Here is an 18,563-nt window from a genome sequence, read left to right as displayed (position 1 = left end):
TCTGCCCCACCCCCCTCCGTGCGTGCACTTTCTCTCTCTCCCTCTAAAACAAATAAATCTTTTAAAAAAAAAGAGAGATTGCAAAAGTACATTCTTCCTTGATTTTTTATTTTGTAATCTTGGTTTGAATTTGAATTGACTTCGAAAGGTTGCCTCAAAGGAAACAGTTTTACAAAGTGCTTCTAGTTTCAGAAGCCGCACACTCATGCTACCAAGGTCCATGATGAACCATTGGTCATGATGACCTTGAAGGAGGTCATCTCTCTTTCTCCGTCACTGTTTTTCCCCTCTTCGTTCATACTCCCAATACCACTCTGCTTTGTAAGCTTCTGTTTTCAGCTATAGACTGACATCTGTCCTGTTAACTTATAGTGTAGAATGAATGGACCTCCTCAGGAACATCTGCATTTTAAGGCTTAGATTTAACTGAAGGATGAAAAGACTGTGGCTCGTGTAAAAAGCTCTTTACATTATCCCCAACTAGAAATAGGGGAATAGATTTATTGTCGCAATTGGGAGGTAGGAAGGGGGGACATGATCCCCCAGCACTTCTGAAATCTCAACCTTCAATGACCTTCAGCAGCACAAAGTGCTTTGACCTTCTATAGACAGTCAAGAAAGGGATGAAACAAAATGTACCATCCAGAGATCCAGTGGCAGCATGCATGCTTACTTTAAACATACGGGGCATTTCCTTTCTCCTTGCAGGAATAAAATCAGAGGGCCAGACAGAACTGACAGAAAATGCTCCATCCCTGGAGGAAAAGCAAGACACTGAAAGTGAGTAGAATCACCTGAAAGTGAGTAAAACAATATATAAACATAATCATCAATTTTAATTTCATTGATTTTTTACATTCTTTTCTATAGTAACTGATATTAATCAAAATATTGTATCAGCAGTGCTTGCCCAGCAGCATATTAGAAAACCCAAGTAGGGGCACCTGGGTGGCTCAGATGGTTGAGTGCCGACTTTTGGTTTGGTTTAGCTTGTGATCTCAGGGTTGTGAGATCAAGCCCCACAGCAGGCTCCCGCTCTCCTCTCCCTCCCACTCCCCACTCACGCACTCTCAGTCTCTCTCTCTCTCAAATAAATAGATCTTAAAAAAAAAAGAAAGAAAGAAACACCAGTAAACTCTAGGCTGACCCCAATTCAGACAGTCCTCATGGACTGGAATAGGAGCACCTGACTGACTCCAAAGCCACTGCCTAGAATAGGGGACTTGTGCCCTCAGATCAGCTGCTTTGATAGATTTTTTTATACTAAGGTATAACTGACCTACAACTGCGCATATTTATAAAGTGGACGATTAGAAAAGTTCTGATTTATGTATACACCCGTGAAGCCATCACCACAAAATGTACATGATGAACATGTCCATCACCCGAAAAAGTTTCCTGGGACTGCTTTGTAATCCCTCCCCTTCCCCAATCAACCACTGATCTGCTTCCTGCCACTTTAGTTTGAATTTTCTAGCATCTTATATAAATGAAGACATACAATATGTATTTTTTCTGTCTGGCTGCTTTTTCGCAGCATAATTATCTTGAGATTCATCCATGTTGTCGCACAGATGAATATTTAATTTCTTCTTATTGGTTTGCAATATTCCATTGTATGGATATGCCACAACGTATCCCTTCACCCAATAATGGATATTTGGGTTATTTCAAGTTTGGAGCTATTTTAAATAAAGCTGCTACGACTATTCATGTGTATCTTTCATGGACATATGATTTCTCTTGGGGAAATACCTGGGAGTATTTCCAGGTATTCCAGTCTCTCCAGAGAGACGGGATGATATAGTAGATGTGCATTTAACTTTTCAAGGAACTTCCAAACTCTTTTCCAAAGTGATTCCTCGATTTACAAAGCAGTGTAAGAATGTTCTAGGTCCTCACATCCTCCCAACACTGGAAACGGTCAGTCTTTTCAATTTTAGCCTTTCTTATGGATGTGTAGTGCCATCACATGGTTGTTCTATTTGAATTTACCTAATAATTAATGATGTTGAGCATCTGTTCATGTGCTTACTGGCCATATGTGTATCTTCTTTGTTGAAGTATCTTTTCAAATTTTTGCCCATTTTTTGAAAATTGAGCTATTTATTCTCTTATTATTGAGTTTTAAGAATTCTTTCTACATTTTGGATATAAGTCCTTGTCAGGAGTTCAATTTCCCCCACTCTGCAGCTTGTTACTTCTCTTAACAGTGGACTTCAAGGAGCTGAAGTTTTAAATTTTGATATAGTCCAATTTATCAATTTTTTTTTCTTGTACGTATTGTGCTTTGGTGTTACATCTAAAAATTCTTTGTCTTATCCATGGTCAGAAAGGTTTTCTCCTGTGTCTACTTCTGGGTACTTTACAGTTTTAGGTTTTACATTTGGTTCTATGATCTATTTTGAGTTAATTTTTGTATATGGTAAAAAGTATGGATCAGAGTTTATTTTTTTTTTTGCATACAAATATCTAAAATTCCAGTACCATTTGTTGGTAGCCTTTACAACTTGTAGAAAATATTGTATACAGTTGACCCTTGAACAATGTGGGGGTTAGGGGCATTGACCATCCCCGTGCAGTCAGAAATCCATGTATAACTTTTAACTCCCCAAAAACTTCATTGCTAGTCACCTACTGTTGATTGGAAGTCTTACTGATGACATAAACAAGTAGATTAACACATATTCTGTATTTTATATATGTTATATACTATATTCTTAAGCTAGAGAAAAGAAAATGTTCTTAAAATCATAAGGAAAAGCAAATACATTTACAGTGCAGTATGATGTACTGTGTTTATCAAAAAAAAATTTGCATGTAACTGGACCTGTGCAGTTCAAACCAGTGTGGTTCCAGGGTCAACTGTCTAACTAATAGAATAGAAAATCCAGAAAGGTATACACAAATCTGTTATGTATATACGTAAATATATTTTGTATATTTGCAAATATATTTTGTATGTATGTTATAAATGTTTTATATATGTATGTATTTGTGTATGTATTTCTGGATTTGTTCTTTTTTTCAAAGTTGTTTTGTCTCTTCCACCTCTTTGCATTTCCCTATGAATTTTAAAATCAAATTTGTCAATTTCTACAAAAAGTGAAAAAGCCTGCTGGGATTTTGATTAAGATTGTGTTGAAAGTATAAATCAATTTTGGGAACACTCATATTTTTAAAATATTGACTTTTCCAATGCATGAACACAGTCACTCTCCATTTATTTAGGTCTTAATTTTTTAATCAGTATTTTATAGTTTCAGTGTACAAGTCTTGCACATCTTTTGTCAGACTGATTCCTAACTTCTAATATGTTTTGATGCTATTGCAAATGGTATTGCTTATTTAATTTCAATTTCTGATTACTTGTTGTTAGTGTAAAGAAGTGCAGTCCATTTTTATATATTGATCATGTATCCTGCAAACTGGCTAAATTCATATATTAGTTCTAATAGCTTTTTTATAGATGGCTTTGGATTTTCTTCATAGATGTTCATTTTGTCTATGAATAACTTTGCTTCCTTTTTTCCAACCTGGATGTATTTTATTTCTTTTTCTTCCCTGGCTAGGATTCCAGTACAATGTTAAATAAATCAGGGTCGTAAGAGTAAACATCCTTTTCTTGCTTCTGATCTTAGACAGAAAACATTGAGTCTTTTGCCACTAATTTATGATGTTAACAAGATTTTCATAGATGCCCTTATCAGGATGAGGGAGCTCCCTTCTAAGAGTTCATCAAGAATAAATGTGATTTTGTCAAATGCATTTACTGTATCTTTTGACATGATCTTTTTTCATATGTTAACGTAGTAAATTGATTTTGGAATGTTAATCCAACCTTCCTCAGATATACCATACTTGTTCATGATGCAATATAATTTTTACATAATATTGGATTCAAGTTACTAACATTTTGTAAAGACTTTTTGCAACTAAGTTCACAAAGAATATAGGTTTGCGCTTTTTAAAATATTTTATCTTATTTTATTTCATCATGATAAGTATACTCTTGAATCCCTATCCCCTATTTCCCCCATCCTCCCACCCACCTCCCCTCTGGTAACCATCAGTTTGTTCTCTATAGTTAGGGTCTTTTTCTTGATTTCTCTCCCTCTCTCTTTTCCTTTGCTCATTTGTTTTGTTTCTTAAATTCCACTTATAAGTGAGATCATATGGATTTGTCTTTCTCTGACTGACTTATTTTGCTTCACATTATACTCCCTAGCTCTATCCATGTTGTTGCAAATGGCAAGATTTCGTTCTTTTTTATAGCTGAATAATATTCCTGTGTGCGTGTGTGTGTGTGTGTGTGTGTGTGTGTGTGTGTACCACATCTTCTTTATCCATTCATCTGTTGATAGATACTTGGGCCGCTTTCATAGTTGGGCTATTGTAAATAATGTGGCAATAAACATAGGGTGCATGTATCCCTTTGAATAAGTGTTTTTGGGTAAATACCCAGTAGTGCAGTTACTGGATTGTAGGGTAGTTCTATTTTTAACTTTTTGAGAAACCTTCATACTCTTTTCCACAGTGACTGTACCAGTTTGCATTCCTACCACCAATGTAAGATGGTTCCTTTTTCTCCACATCCTTGCCAACACTTGTGGTTTCTTGTGTTTTTTATTTTAGCCATTCTGACAGGTGTGAGGTGGTATCTCATTGTAGTTTTGATTTGCATTTCCCTGATGATGAGTGATGTTGAGCATCTTTTCATGTGTCTGTTTGCCATCTGGATGTCCTCTTTGGAGAAATGTCTATTCATGTCTTCTGCCCATTTCTAAATTGGATTATTTGATTTTGGGGTATTGAATTGTATCAGTTCTTTATATATTTTGGATACTAACCCTTTATCAGATGTGCCATTTGCAAATATCTTCTATTCAGTAGATTGCCTTTTAGTTTTGTTGATAGTTGCTTTTGCCGTGCAGAAACTTTTTTTTTTTATGTAATCCCAACAGTTTATTTTTGCTTTTATTTACCTTGCCTCAGGAGACATATTTAAAAAAGAGTTACTTCAGCTAATGTCAGAGAAATTATTGCCTATGCTCTCTTCAAGGATTTTTATGGCTTCAGGTCTCACATTGAGGTCTTTAATCCATTTTGAGTCTATTTTTGCAGATAGTGAATGATAGTGGCCCAGTTTCATTCTTTTGCACGTGGCTATCCAGTTTTCCCAACACCATTTGTTGAAGAGAGTCTTTTTCCTGTTGTATATTCCTTCCTCCCTTGTCAAAGTTTAATTGGCCATATAATTATGGGTTTATTTCTGGGTTTTCTGTTCTATTCTGTTGATCTATGTGCCTATTTTTATGCCAGTACCATACTGTTTTAATTACTACTGTTTTCTAATAGAACTTGAAATCTGGAATTGTGATATTTCCAATTTTTTCTTTTTCAAGATTGCTTTGGCTATTCGAGGTCTTTTGTGGTTCAATACAAATTGTAGGACTGTTTGTTCTAGTTCTGTGAAAAATGCTATTGACATTTTGATAGGGATTGCATTCAGCCTGTAGATTGCTTTGGGTAGTATAGGCATTTTAACGATATTTGTTCTTCAATCCAAAAGCATGGAATATCCTTCCATTTCTTTGCATTGTCTTGAATTTCTTTCATCAGTGTTTTCTAAGGGTACAGGTCTTTTACTTCTTTGGATAAGTTCATTCCCAGATATTTTCTTGTCTTTGGTGCAGTTGTTAATGGGATTATTTTTTTAAATTTCACTTTCTACTGCTTCATTATTAGTGTATAGGAATGCAACAGATTTCTGTACATTGATTTTGTATCCTGTGACTTTACCAAATTCATTTATCAACTCTACCAGTTTTTTGGTGGAGTCTTTAGGGCTTTCTATACATAACATCATGTCTTGTGCAAATAGCAAGAGTTTCACTTCTTCTTTTCCAATCTGGATGCCTTTTATTTCTCTCTGTTGTCTGATTGCTTCCTGACCTTAGGGCAGAAGCTCTCAGTTTTTCACCATTGAGTCTGATGTTGGTTGTGGTTTTTTCCAAATAAGGCCTTTATTATGTTGAGCTATATTCCCTCTAGACCTATTTTGCAGAACGTTTTTTATCATGAATGGAAATTGTACTTTGTCAAATGCTTTTTCCGTATCTATTGAAATGATCACATGGTTTTTACCCTTTCTGTTAGTGATGTGACATATGTTGATTGTTTTGTGAATATTGAACCACCATTGTGTCCCAAAAATAAATCCTACTTGACGTGTGCTGTATGACTTTTTTAATGTATTATTGGGTTGGATTTGCTAATATTTTGTTGAAGAATTTTGCATCTATATTCATGAGAGATATTGGCCTGTAATTCTCCTTTTTTTTTTTTGGTGTCTTTATCTGGTTTTGTTATCACAGTGATACTGGCCTCATAGAAGGAATTTGGAAGTTTTCCTTCCTCTTGTATTTTTTGGAATAGTTTGAGAAGAAAGGTTTGTAGTTTTCTTGTAATGTCTTTGTCTGGCTTTGGTATCAAGGTAATGCAGGTTCCATAAATGAGTTAGGAACCTGCTCCTCAATTTCCTGGAAAATTTTATGTAGAATTGGTATTGTGTGTTCCTTAGACATTCAATTAAAAAAAAAAAAACAAACCTCAGTGAAACTATTTGGACTTGGAATTTTCTATAATGTTTCATTAAAATTGAATTACTTAAAGATACAGAGTTACTCAGTTATCTTGAGGTTTCCAGTCTGGCTGGTTGGAACAGGCACTCTTCTCTCTAATCCTTCAGGTGGTTCTTTCACTAGCGTCTGGTAGTTTCCTCACATGCATGTGCTGATCAGTAATTTGCTGACTCCTTGAATGAAATCTTCTGTAGATCCCTGGAGATTTCTCTGTCTCTCCCTCTCAGCTACATGTCTTCAACTCTAGGAGTCTACCTGGCTCTGCCTGGAATTCCTCTTCCTGTGTTATGTCCTAGAAACTCTCACAAGGCAGTAACTTGAGGCAAATATAGAGATCACCTCATTTGTTTCCACTTTTTAGGAGTCACTGCCTTTTATTATCTGATATGCAGCACCTTAAATCAGTTTCTTGGTTGTTTCAGAGGGAAGGTTAAATATGGTCCCTGTAACAGGGGACTCCATTTTTTTTTTTAATTCTTTTTAGTAATCTCTACACCCAATATGGGGCTCAAACTCACAACCCTGAGATCGAGTCACATGCTCTTCTGACTGGGCCAGTCCCGCACCCTGAGTCCCTGTTACTCCATTTTGGTTGAAAGTAGAAGTCTGTTTGATCTGGCTCACTTGATGATTTTCTGCTGCTTCAACATCTAAAACTAACTTATATCTTTCCCCCAATATGATCATTTTCCATTGTAACTTTACTGCTGTTACCCTTTCTTATTCTTCATGACTTAAAACCTCAGTACCATCTATTATTGTTACTCTTTTCTTCATTTTCCTTTCTCTGTGAGATCACCTTAGTAGTATTTCTTGTACCCATCTCTTCTTTTGTAATTCCTGGAGCCATCACATTAGCACAGACACTCATTCAGTCTGAAGAATGGATGATTGCAAGCTGGACTTGACTCCAGCATTGCTTTCATTTCCCATCCCCAACACCAAACACTCTCTCACATAAAAAATAAATCTACTGCCAGACTAATCTTTCAAAGTCACCTTCAAGATAATCTGGTTTCCTGTGCCAGTTATTCAAGGTACTATCAAATTTCTGACAAGGGTGACATTAACTTGTATGAAGAATATAGAGCAGAGTTTTTGAGTAAGGAATCAAAATAAGACAGGATGAATATGAAGACCCAAATAATCTGTGATAGAACATTCAGGCAGAGCATGTCATCATGGTGCAGGTGATGCCTGGAGCCACAGGAAATGATGGGATCACCTTGGGTGTGTGCAGAGGGGGAAGAGTAAAAGGCCAAGGAGAGATACCCAGATACACTAAGAGGAATGTGCAAAGGGACTTCAGAGATTCAGAAGGGCAGGGGAGACAACATATTATTGCATTTCTTTCAATAAGATACACTTGCTACAAGTTCACTGATTCAATAATTACTTAATAATAAACAAAGAGACATCGGCAAAAATGGCAGAGTAAAGATCTCTGAAGATTCTCCCCTTCATAAAAAAAAAAAAAAGAGGGAAAAAACTGGTAAAATGAATCAAAATCAACTTTTTCAGAACTCTATAACCAAAGTTTGTGGCAATCTGAGGAGGATTTATTCAAGAAAAACAGCTAAATCTTGATGGGAATCCTGAGCTTTGTGATGATTTAACTTGCCCTAGTTGCATGCTCCATTTTCCAGCTCCTCAGTAGCCTTGAAAAATGGCAGCCTATTTACAGTGCATCCTAGAAGCCAGTGGATACTGGGGGGAGCAGAAAAGAGGAGGAGGTATTAGAAAGAAACTGGTATATTTGATTTAACTCAGAGCTCTCCAAGTTTGAAAAATCTATCCCCAAGGGGCTCTTATAGAAAACAACTACCAGGAAGCATCTTAACTACACAGCTGCCTAGGCAGTGTTTAACAACTGGGGCAAAAAAAGAGATTAATCAAAAATCTTAAAAAGATAAGATAGGAAGTGAGATGTCCATAGGGTCTTTGAAAAGCTCGGGCATATTGCTAGGAATCTAGATGTCGATGCACATGTATAGGGCTATGAACATTCCTGGAGCTGTGCTATACTCAGGGAAAGACCTGAGAAGGCCATAAGTTCTCACTTCTTGCTGACTTGGATGTGTAGATTAATGTTTTACATCAAATTTGGGAAGTTTTCAGCCATTATTTCTTTCATTATTCTTAAGGACTTGCACAAGTAGAAAGTAAAGGCTAGGACAATGTTATCAACTGCCTGGCTGAGTACTGAAGGAGTGCCCCAATTTGCACACAAAGCCCTTCAGCAAAGACTGGGAGATATAATGGATCCAGATGCTTAAAAAAATCTCTGCACAGTCATTAGCTGACCATTAAGCTAACAAAGTAGCGACTTCAGTGACCACACATGACAAAGAATAAAGACTTTACAGATTAGTTCAGAAAAGTCACCAAAGAAACAAAAAACAATTACAAGTAACAACAACAACAAATTCTGGAGAGGAGGTGGAATTGAATTACCAGAGTTGCCAATTTCATTAATTGAAATATCCAATTTTTAAGAAAAATTTATAAGACATGCAAAGAAACACAAAAGTATGACCAATACACAGGAAAAATGCAGCCAGTAGAAACTGTTCCCCAGGAAACCCATATGTTGAATTTATTAGACAAAGATTTTAATCAGCTATTTTAAATATGTTTGAAGACCTAAAGGAAGCCACGGCTAAAGAACTAAAGAAAATTATAAGAGTGATGTCTTGCCAAATAGAAAATATCAATAAGGAATCCAAAATTGTAAAAAAAGAACCAAATAGAAATTCTGAAGTTGAAGAGTAAAATAACTGAAGTGAAAAATTCACTAGTGGGGCTCAAAAACAGATTTGAGTAAGCAGAAGACAAAATCACTGAACTTGAAGATAGGTCAGTAAATATTATCCAATCTAAGAAAAAGAAAGAAAAAAGAATGAAGAAAAATGAACAGAGCCTCAGAGACCTGCAGGACATCATAAATAATACTAAGATACACATCATGGGAATCCCAAAGTAAGAGAAGAGACGAAGGGGGACAAAAGGAGTAATTAGATGAAGACCTCAATTCAATAACCTAACTTTCCACCTTAGTAAACTAGAAAAAAGAGCAAACTAAACCCAGAATAAGCAGAAGGAAGGAAATAACAAAGAAAGAGTGGAAATTAATAAAACAGAATATAGAAAAATAAGAGAAAATCAATAAAAGCAAAATTCGGTTCTTTAAAAAGATTAACAAAATTGGCAAGCTTTTAGCTAAACCAAGAAAAAAATGAGAGAAGATTCAAATTACTAAAATCAGAAATGAGAGAGGGAACATAACTAACTGACCTTTCAGAAATTAAAAGAAGTATACAGGAATACTATGAACAATCACATGCCAAAAAAATTAGAAAATATAAAAGAATAGAAAAATTCCTAGGAAACACAAAGTATTAAAGCTAACTCAGGAGGATAGAGAAATCTGAATGGATTTATAACAAGTAGAGATTGAGATAGTCATCAGAAAACTTCCCATAAATAAAAGTTCAAGACCAGATGGTTTCATTAGTGAATTCTGCCAAACATATTTAATACCAATCCTTCACAAATTCTTCCAAAAAAATAAGAGGGGAAAGAGTACTTTCCAACTCATTCTGAGGCCATTATTACTCTAACACCAAAACCAGGCAAAAATATCTAATAAAAGAAAACTATAGACCAATATTCTGTATTAATACAGATGGAAAAATCCTCAATAAATTTGCAGCTAATCCAGTCCAGCAGCATGTAAAAAGGATATTCCTATTTTTCTCACAACGTAACCAAGTGGGATTTATCCCAGGAATGTAAGGTAGGTTTTATATTTAAAATTCAATCAGTGTAATACACCATAATAAAAGGGAAAAAAACCATATGACTCCCTCAATAGACACAGCAAAAGCATTTGTCAAAATCCAACACCCTTTCCCGATAAAAACACTTAACAAACTAGGAATAGAAGGGAATTTCCTCAACCTAAAAAAGGGCATAAGCCGTAAAAAGTAATGAAATATGGATACAGGCGACATGGAGGAAACTTGAAAACAGTATGCTCAGTGAAGGAAGCCAAAGGCAAGCTTCACATATGATTCCATTTATGTGAAATAACCAGAGTGGGCAAATCCATAGAGACAGAAATAGATTCGTGGTTACCAGGGGCTTTGGGGCAAGGGAAAATGTAGAATGACTGCTAATGCCTATATGGTTTCTTTTTGGCATGATGAAAATGTTCTAAAATTAGATTGTGGTGATGGTTGTATAACCTTGTGAACATACTAAAAACTGGTGAATTGCACACTTTAAAATGGTGACATTTATGGTGTGTGAATTACATCTCACTATAAAGTGTCTGGTTTTGAGATGCTATTTCTTCTCTTGCCGTACACCCACACCCACACCCACACACATACACAGACTAAGAAGATAACTTTTGGGTAAAAAACTCTTAGAAATATCGCCCTGAATTATAATGCATACCTTAAGGGTGGTGATGCAAACTTTAGACAAAAATCTTCTATTTTGAAGTTTACATGGCAATGGAGAAAATTAGGAACTTTAACATAAAGTTAAATTTTAATGACAACAGTATTTAAAGAAAATATCAGAAGCCATTTTTATTCCCATTTTTTTTAATTAAAAAAATTCTCTCTTTCAAAGCTTACCTCATGTCAATCACTTGACTCACGACAACATTGGGTTTTGAGTCTTTTTCTTCATCCATATTATACAGGAAGAGCTTGAAGTCACAAACTATAGCTAGTGCTCTCTGCCATCCTTTCTTCACCCCTGCTTTCTTTGGGATCTTTAGTTTTGATTTTAAAAAAACAACAACAACAAATAAAAACAATCTGAGCTGAAACATCAAATACTATCCAATTATTACATATAAAATTAAAATAATAAATGTGTTATAAATCTGTCACTTTTCTTGTTAAAGCTGTGGAACAGAACTGTGTATAACATAATTAAAATTTTAAAAAACAAGGGAATTCCTTTGAAGACTGAATATCTCTTGTGAAAATAAGATTGACACTTGTCTCTTTGTCTCTGGTAACATTAAATTCAAATTTGGTAACACCATGCCTCAAATTCAACTCAGAGTTTAAATATTTCTCAGAAAGGTTATTTTACTTTTAGTCTCAAAATTTGTCATTGCTGACTGGAATTCAAAGTTCCATCATTAGTTTTCAACATTTGTTCATCACGGGGTGAGGTTTGCACAGAAAACTTAAGAGACATTTAAAAATATCCTATTGGGGACAGCTAAATTTTGTTCTCAAACTAGCTTCTTAGGATGGAACAAATATGTTGATTTGCATATGATTTGTATTGTGTAATCTGTTATAAATATTATATAACCTTTTTTTTACAAATGTGCTCACAGAGTGCGAGGTGATTAATAAACTTATCTAGAGTTCATCTAAACCCCAAATAGTGACACTTACCCAGACGTGGCCTTCATAGGCTGTTCCTGTGCCTTTCTGTGCATCCAGACAGAGGGCACCTTTCTTCTGTTGAGAAGGCGCTGGACAAGCTCTCGGAGCCTTTTCTACACAGGTTGTGTGACATGAGAACCCACATGCTTTTTGAAGGGAATAAAGAGACATGATAGCGGGAAACACAATGGTTTTACTCTCTCACCCCCCACTGCAGTTCTGTCTGCTCTTAGAGAGATCAAAATGCTCAAAACTACATTTTCCAGACTCCTTGCAGCTGAGTTTTGGCCCTGATTGAAGTTCCACTAGTAAGAGGACTTCCTGTGAGACCGCGTTGAGCCAGGCTGGGAGAGGTGCAGGATGCAGACCACCCACTTTACTGCATGGATGCAGCCCGCAGGGGTGTGAGGTCCCAGCTGCGGTGGTGGCCTTATTCCGTGGGTGATATTCTGATTGTGCAGACTGCAAGTCGCAGGGCCTTTCCTGATCCCGGCAGAAGTAGCAGGCTCTGGGAGCTGCCCCCGTGGTGGCCGCGGCCTGATTTTGTCATCTTTTTCTGACCCTGGTAGCAGCTGTCCCAGGCTCAGCAGAGACCGAGCCACGCTGGAGGCAGGAGACGCTTCTGAGCACTCAGCTCAGAGCCTGCTCCCTTAGCCCTGGAAGGATATTATACGCACCTAATTCCCCATTTTAAATCCTGTTTTGTTTCATGCACTAGGTTGCGATTATGGTTAAGGTGCCTCCAACCATGGCAGTGCTGAGGGCAGGAAAGTTGTCCCGCTTAGTGCTGTGTCCTGGAGGGAGCACTGGACAGGATTGGCTAAGGGAACCCACGGCACAGAGTCTGTTCCCTAGAAGTTTTCCTCATGCCTTGTCCAAGGGCACAGTGATCCACTGTTCGGTATCTCCAAAAGCACATTGCTCCCTTACAATAATGTTTACCGCGATAAATTAAATGAGTCAAATAAAGCAATTGCAACTCACCGATAGTGTTCCATTTCCCTGCCACATAAACTAGTGAATTGGGTCCTCGTGCTCTACCAGTGCTATGGAGAACGAAATATATCTAAATGCATGTTCTTAATAGATATGGCCCTGCCTGCAGGCTACACAACAGGACCTCCGGGGACAGCGTTCACAGGCTGAAAAGGCCGGAGTCACACAGTGCCAAGGTCCCCCCAAGCATTCCCAATGGCCATGGGTCCAATCTTTCCAATATGAAACAGATTCAGAGAGATTTTTAGCAAAGGGGTCGCTTTACTGACATGCTTCTGCAATTCAGAAAACAAAATTTTTGCTTAATAACGTATTGCAAAATTCATATGTTGACATCATATCCCCCAGTGTGGTGGTATTTGGAGGTGGGACCTGTAGGAGGCGCTGAGGACCTGAGGGTGGAACCCTCATGAATGGGATGAATGCTCTTATGAAAGAGGCCCCAGAAAGTTCCCTGGCCCCTTCGCCCTGGGAGGGTACAAGCAGAAGTCAGCAGTCTGCCCCCCTGAAGGGAGCTCTCGCCAGAGCCGGCCCACGCTGGCCCCCTCATCTCAGACTTCTGGCCTGTGAGCCATTCCTTCCTGTGTTTATAGGCCACCCAGGGAGTGTGCTTTGCCGGCAGGCCCTGCGGATGGGGGCACGTGAGTGTAAAGCTGCCGGCCCTGGCCCCCCACACCTCTCTTCCCCAGCTCTTACCGTCACAGGCACAGCCTTGTCTTATCAAACCCACCATCAGAGACGTGCACTGGTGACACTTGGTGGGGGCCGTGAAGGACGTGAGGAAAAACCGGTGGCTCTGACTCTACAAGACAGACCAGCCAAGCACTGAGGGTGAAGTAACGTGGAAGGGGTGATTCTGGTCACAAATCCTTGCCCCAGATATCATTTTATGTACAAAGAAAAGCAGCTCCCCCACTTTCTCACCAGAATGGAAGATTCTTGTCCCCTCATTACTTCATAATTAGGAAATGTTGAGCAAGAGATCCAAAAAAAAATTACCGAGAAGAGGAAGAAGAGGAGGAGAATGATTTCACTGGTGATCACATATTCATTAATACTGTTTGGAACCAAATAAATCAAGCCTGGCTTTTATTTGGGCCGATATATCCTGAACCTTGCAAAGATGCTTTCTCGACTGACAGATTCTTCGATTGTTTCCTTCTCAGTCGGTGGAGTGAAAATTGCCTTTGTGTATATACTTGAATGAGGAAGGGTAAGCAAAAAATAACATGGTTTTTATACCTTCTCTGGAGGGAAAGAATAATTTCAAAATTTTCTCTCTCTAGCAAATCATGTGTTTCATTTTCTACTGTCAATAAAAAAATAATCATGAATTGGAAGGTCCAGTGAAGCAGGCTATGTCACTCTGAGACAGAGGGCATCCAGAAATTTCTAACTGAAACCCCGACAAGGAAACCTGCAAATGCTGTCACAGAATTAGCAACAAATCAGTCACCCCCCGAGGACTATCCATTTCTTGATCGGGCCTCTTTGTTATCACAAATTAGCAATAAGTACATCCTAACAAACTCTGGCTTCTCCAAACACTAGTTGGCAAGTTTGCTCTCCTTTGTATATCTTTTCCCTCCTTGTAAAGTGGACAAAAGGGCAGAGTCTACAGGCCCTGCCATGGGCACTCTGTGTGGACCGGGCTCCCTGCACCCCATTCAGGTCTTCAGTTTGCCCCCATTTGCAGAGCTGCACATCACCCTCCCCTCCTGGGGCACCTGGTGCCTCCAATCCCTGAGTCTCTCTGGGCTTCCAAACTACCGACTGTCTTGTGACTCTTCAGTAGGCCCTCCCCATCACTTGGCATGCAGATTTCTCAGCTCTGCTAACCTCACCCAGGCTTTCATCTTCCAACCTTATGCCGACTTATTTGCCTGTTCTTTTTTCTCCCTTTATTGGCTTTCATTAGAAAGCAAAGATGTATGCCTTTTTTAATATACTGTGATTAACCACAAGTCCCCAGGGGAAGAAGGGAAGGAAAACAGGAAAGAAAATAAAATACTTTTGATATTCTAATTGATACTGCCTTATAATACATTAATTTCGACAAAATCCTCATCATGTTTATTTTTTTCTTGGTTTTAATATATATTTTTGTTGATCTTGGCATATAAATATCTTCTATTTCTTTTCTAGGTATTCATTATATAACAGAGATAACCCATGTTATTTTATATATTTACCTTATGTTCAGATTACTTTATTAATTTTAGTAGGTTTTTGGTTTTTTTTTTTAAACCAGAGTCTCTTAGGTTTTGTGGGCAAACAATCATATCAATCTTACGAAAGACTTTTATGTTCCAACGTTTATTCCAGTCATTTTATTTTCATTTTTATTGCATTGCTTAGAAACTACTGAATACTAATGGTGATATGGGGTAATTCTATACCGTTCCTGGTTTTAATTGAAAAGATTTAGTGTTTCATCATTTATGATAATATTTGCTATCAGGTTTGGGAAAACAGGTTTATTGTATTTATGAATTTTCTTTTTATTGCTATTTGTTACAGCCTCTGGTTACTTATTGCTAATAAAGAGGAATGCTTTGAATATTTTGGTCATTTTAAATTATTTGTTAAATAGGCAGTATATTGAAAAATAAATAAATAAATAGGCAGTATATTGATTCAAAAAACAAAGGCTTTCTCTCTTCCAAAATTATAAGACTTTCTAGTACATTTCTAGTACTTACGTGGTTTCAGTTTTACATTTGAATTACGGCTGAATTTAGAATTTATCTGGGAGTAAGTTATGAGATACAGCATATGAATCCCTTGAGCAGATTTCAAGGCAAAACTCGGTTAATTAGTTTACCATCATCTATAATTTCGAAATGAGACTTGACAGACACAAAACAAAGCCCATTTAATAGAAAAGACATTCCCCTGAAATTGTCACTAAATGTTTTACCCCTATGTTGGCTGTATTCAACCTTAAGAAGATTTTTACAGTGGAATTTTCTGTTGTGTAAATTTTTAAATCTGATCAGATGTTTGATGAATGTAACTGCAAAAAAATTTTGGTCAATGCCAAGACAGTAACAGCAAAACCAATTTATTCTCATTTTGAAAGGAACCCGCTAAACTTATAATTAAATCACGTACCTTGGTTGGAAAGAGGATACTACTATGATATTCCTTTCTCTTTATTGTTGGTGTGTGAACCGGTAGATGAGCAGAATCTACAATCTGAATCAAGGAAATGAAAATAAACAAGGGCAAGTGACATATATCTCCAAAATTATAAGAATTAAATAATTCCTCAAGTGAGGCAAAAGAATTATACTTGTTAATAGACAAAAACATAGTAAAATTAATATTCTTACAGTGGTGAAAAGATATTTTAAGTAATTTAGATATATGCTTCACTTTTTACAAACAAAATATATGTATATTTTATACAATTTATTGCAGGTGGGCTATTTTAAAATATTATGTCGTAGCATGTATACTACATTAAAAGAATGCTAATCATACATATATTTGAAAGGGACTTTTAATAAGTAGATATATAATCAGAATCCTCAAAAGACTCTTTGAAATACCTGTTTTATAAGTGTAAATGGGGGTTTTATGGCTGTACATATATAGGAATATATCAAAATCAATTACAGAGGGTTCAGCAAGATTTTGTGAGTACTAACTATCTAAAAATATTCTTAGGTAATCTAGATCACCTTTATGTACTTAGACTTCAACAACTATATAAAATTTTGCTGTTTATATGATATAAAACATTTCTTTCCTGGGAACTCATAGAAAATAATTCTTGAAATGGGAAGAACTGGATGCTTGTGGGTGTTACTGGGAAGTACAGCCTAGTTGTAAGGAAGATGTTAAGTGGTTGAGCAGAAGATGTAAGTATACAGATTTGATGAATGTCCCTCCTTTCAGGATGGCAGATACCATGGAGAAAACATACAAGTTTGGTAGTAAATGCAGGAGACCCAGGACATTTGCCATATTTACAAAAATACTTTAAAAAGATGGTGTTTCACTCCTTTTACTATATATCCCATTAAATAGACTTTTTCATATGAATTTATAAAAACGAATATGATAAAGATTCCCTCTTAAAAATCTTAGATACATGTACTGATGAATTACCCTTGTTTTAGCTTTCTTTTGTTTAAAAAGAGACTATCTTCAGTCTAAAGAAGAGATACCACATCATACCAGTTGATACAAAAGCATTTGACAAATTCAACATCTATTCATGATAAAACTCTCAACAGACTAGGAGTAGGAAGCACTTCCTTAGTCTGATAAAAGGCCTCTACCAAAAAACAAAAGCAAGCATTACCACTCAGGATGAAAAATCAACAAAAAAACAAAGGCGGGCATTACCACTCAGGATTAAAAATCAAATGCTTTCACCTAAGAATGAAAACAAGGCAAGAATGACCACTACCACCACTTTTATTCAACATTGAGCTGAAAACCCTAGCCAGTGTGTCAGGCAGAATTAGAAAAGATAGGTATACATGTTAGGAAGAAAGCAAACTGTCCTATTTGCAGAGGACATGATTGTATGCACAGAAAATTCCAGGGAATGTCAAAGGAAAAAAATCTTGAACTACTAAGTTTGGTAAGATCCTATGACACAAGATGTATTTCTCTGTAACACCAATAAATAATTGGAAACTGATTTTTTTTTTTTACTAAGACAATTTTTCAGAACCGTTTAAGGTTCACAGAGAAATCGAGGGGAAAGTACAGAGATTTCCCAAATGTTCCCTGTCTCCACACATGCATAGCCTCCCCAGTTATCAACAACCCCCACCAGAATTAGAATCAATGAAATACTGACACATCATAATCACTCAAAGTCCACAGTTTGCATTAGGGTTCACTCTTGGTGTCGTACATTCTGTGGTTTTGGACAAATGTATAGGCATGTATCCACCATTATGGTATCGTACAGAGTATTTTCACAGCCTTGAAAATCCTCTGTGCTTCACCTATTCATCCCTTCTCCCAAACTATGGGAACCACTGATCTTTTCACTATACCAATGGTTTTGCCTTTTTCAAATGTCATATGGTTGGAATCATACAGTATGGAGCCTTTTCAGATTAGCTCTTTTACTTATTAATAATTTAAGGTCTCCTCATGTCTTTTCATGGCTTAATAATTCATTTCTTTTTAGTAGTGAATAATGTTCCCTTGTCTGGATGTACCATTTATCCATTCACCTGCTGAAGGACGTCTTGGTTTCTTCCAAGTTGTGGCATTTATGAATAAAGCTGCTGTAAACATCCATGTATATAATTTGATATGGAGATCAGTTTTCCTTTTTTTTAGGTAAATATCAAGGAGTATAGGTGCAGGGTAGTATATGGTAAGAGTATGTTTAGATTTGTAAGAAACTGCCAGACTGTCTTCCAAAGTGGCTGTACCATTTTGCACTCTCAGCAGCAGCGATGAGAGTTGCTATTGCTGCACTGGCATTTGGTGTTGTCAGCGTTCCAGATTTTGGCCATTCTGATAGGTG

At 36.9% G+C, this 18,563-nt stretch overlaps 1 protein-coding gene across 1 annotated transcript in view; it reads right to left on the bottom strand.

Moving 5' to 3' along the window:
* Positions 1 to 674: 674 nt before the first annotated feature.
* The window catches only part of LOC144380133 (serine/threonine-protein kinase MRCK alpha-like), a 48,074-nt gene continuing 30,185 nt past the window's right edge, over positions 675 to 18,563 (bottom strand). The window contains 5 exon segments of the mRNA XM_078062186.1: positions 675 to 774; positions 11,291 to 11,430; positions 12,074 to 12,210; positions 13,757 to 13,862; positions 16,175 to 16,258. Of these exon segments, the coding sequence (XP_077918312.1) occupies positions 675 to 774; positions 11,291 to 11,430; positions 12,074 to 12,210; positions 13,757 to 13,862; positions 16,175 to 16,258 (567 nt within the window).

The sequence above is a fragment of the Halichoerus grypus genome, chromosome 14 (genome assembly GCF_964656455.1).
Source record: "Halichoerus grypus chromosome 14, mHalGry1.hap1.1, whole genome shotgun sequence".
Lineage (NCBI taxonomy): Eukaryota > Metazoa > Chordata > Mammalia > Carnivora > Phocidae > Halichoerus > Halichoerus grypus.
This window is presented reverse-complemented; position numbering and strand designations above follow the sequence as displayed.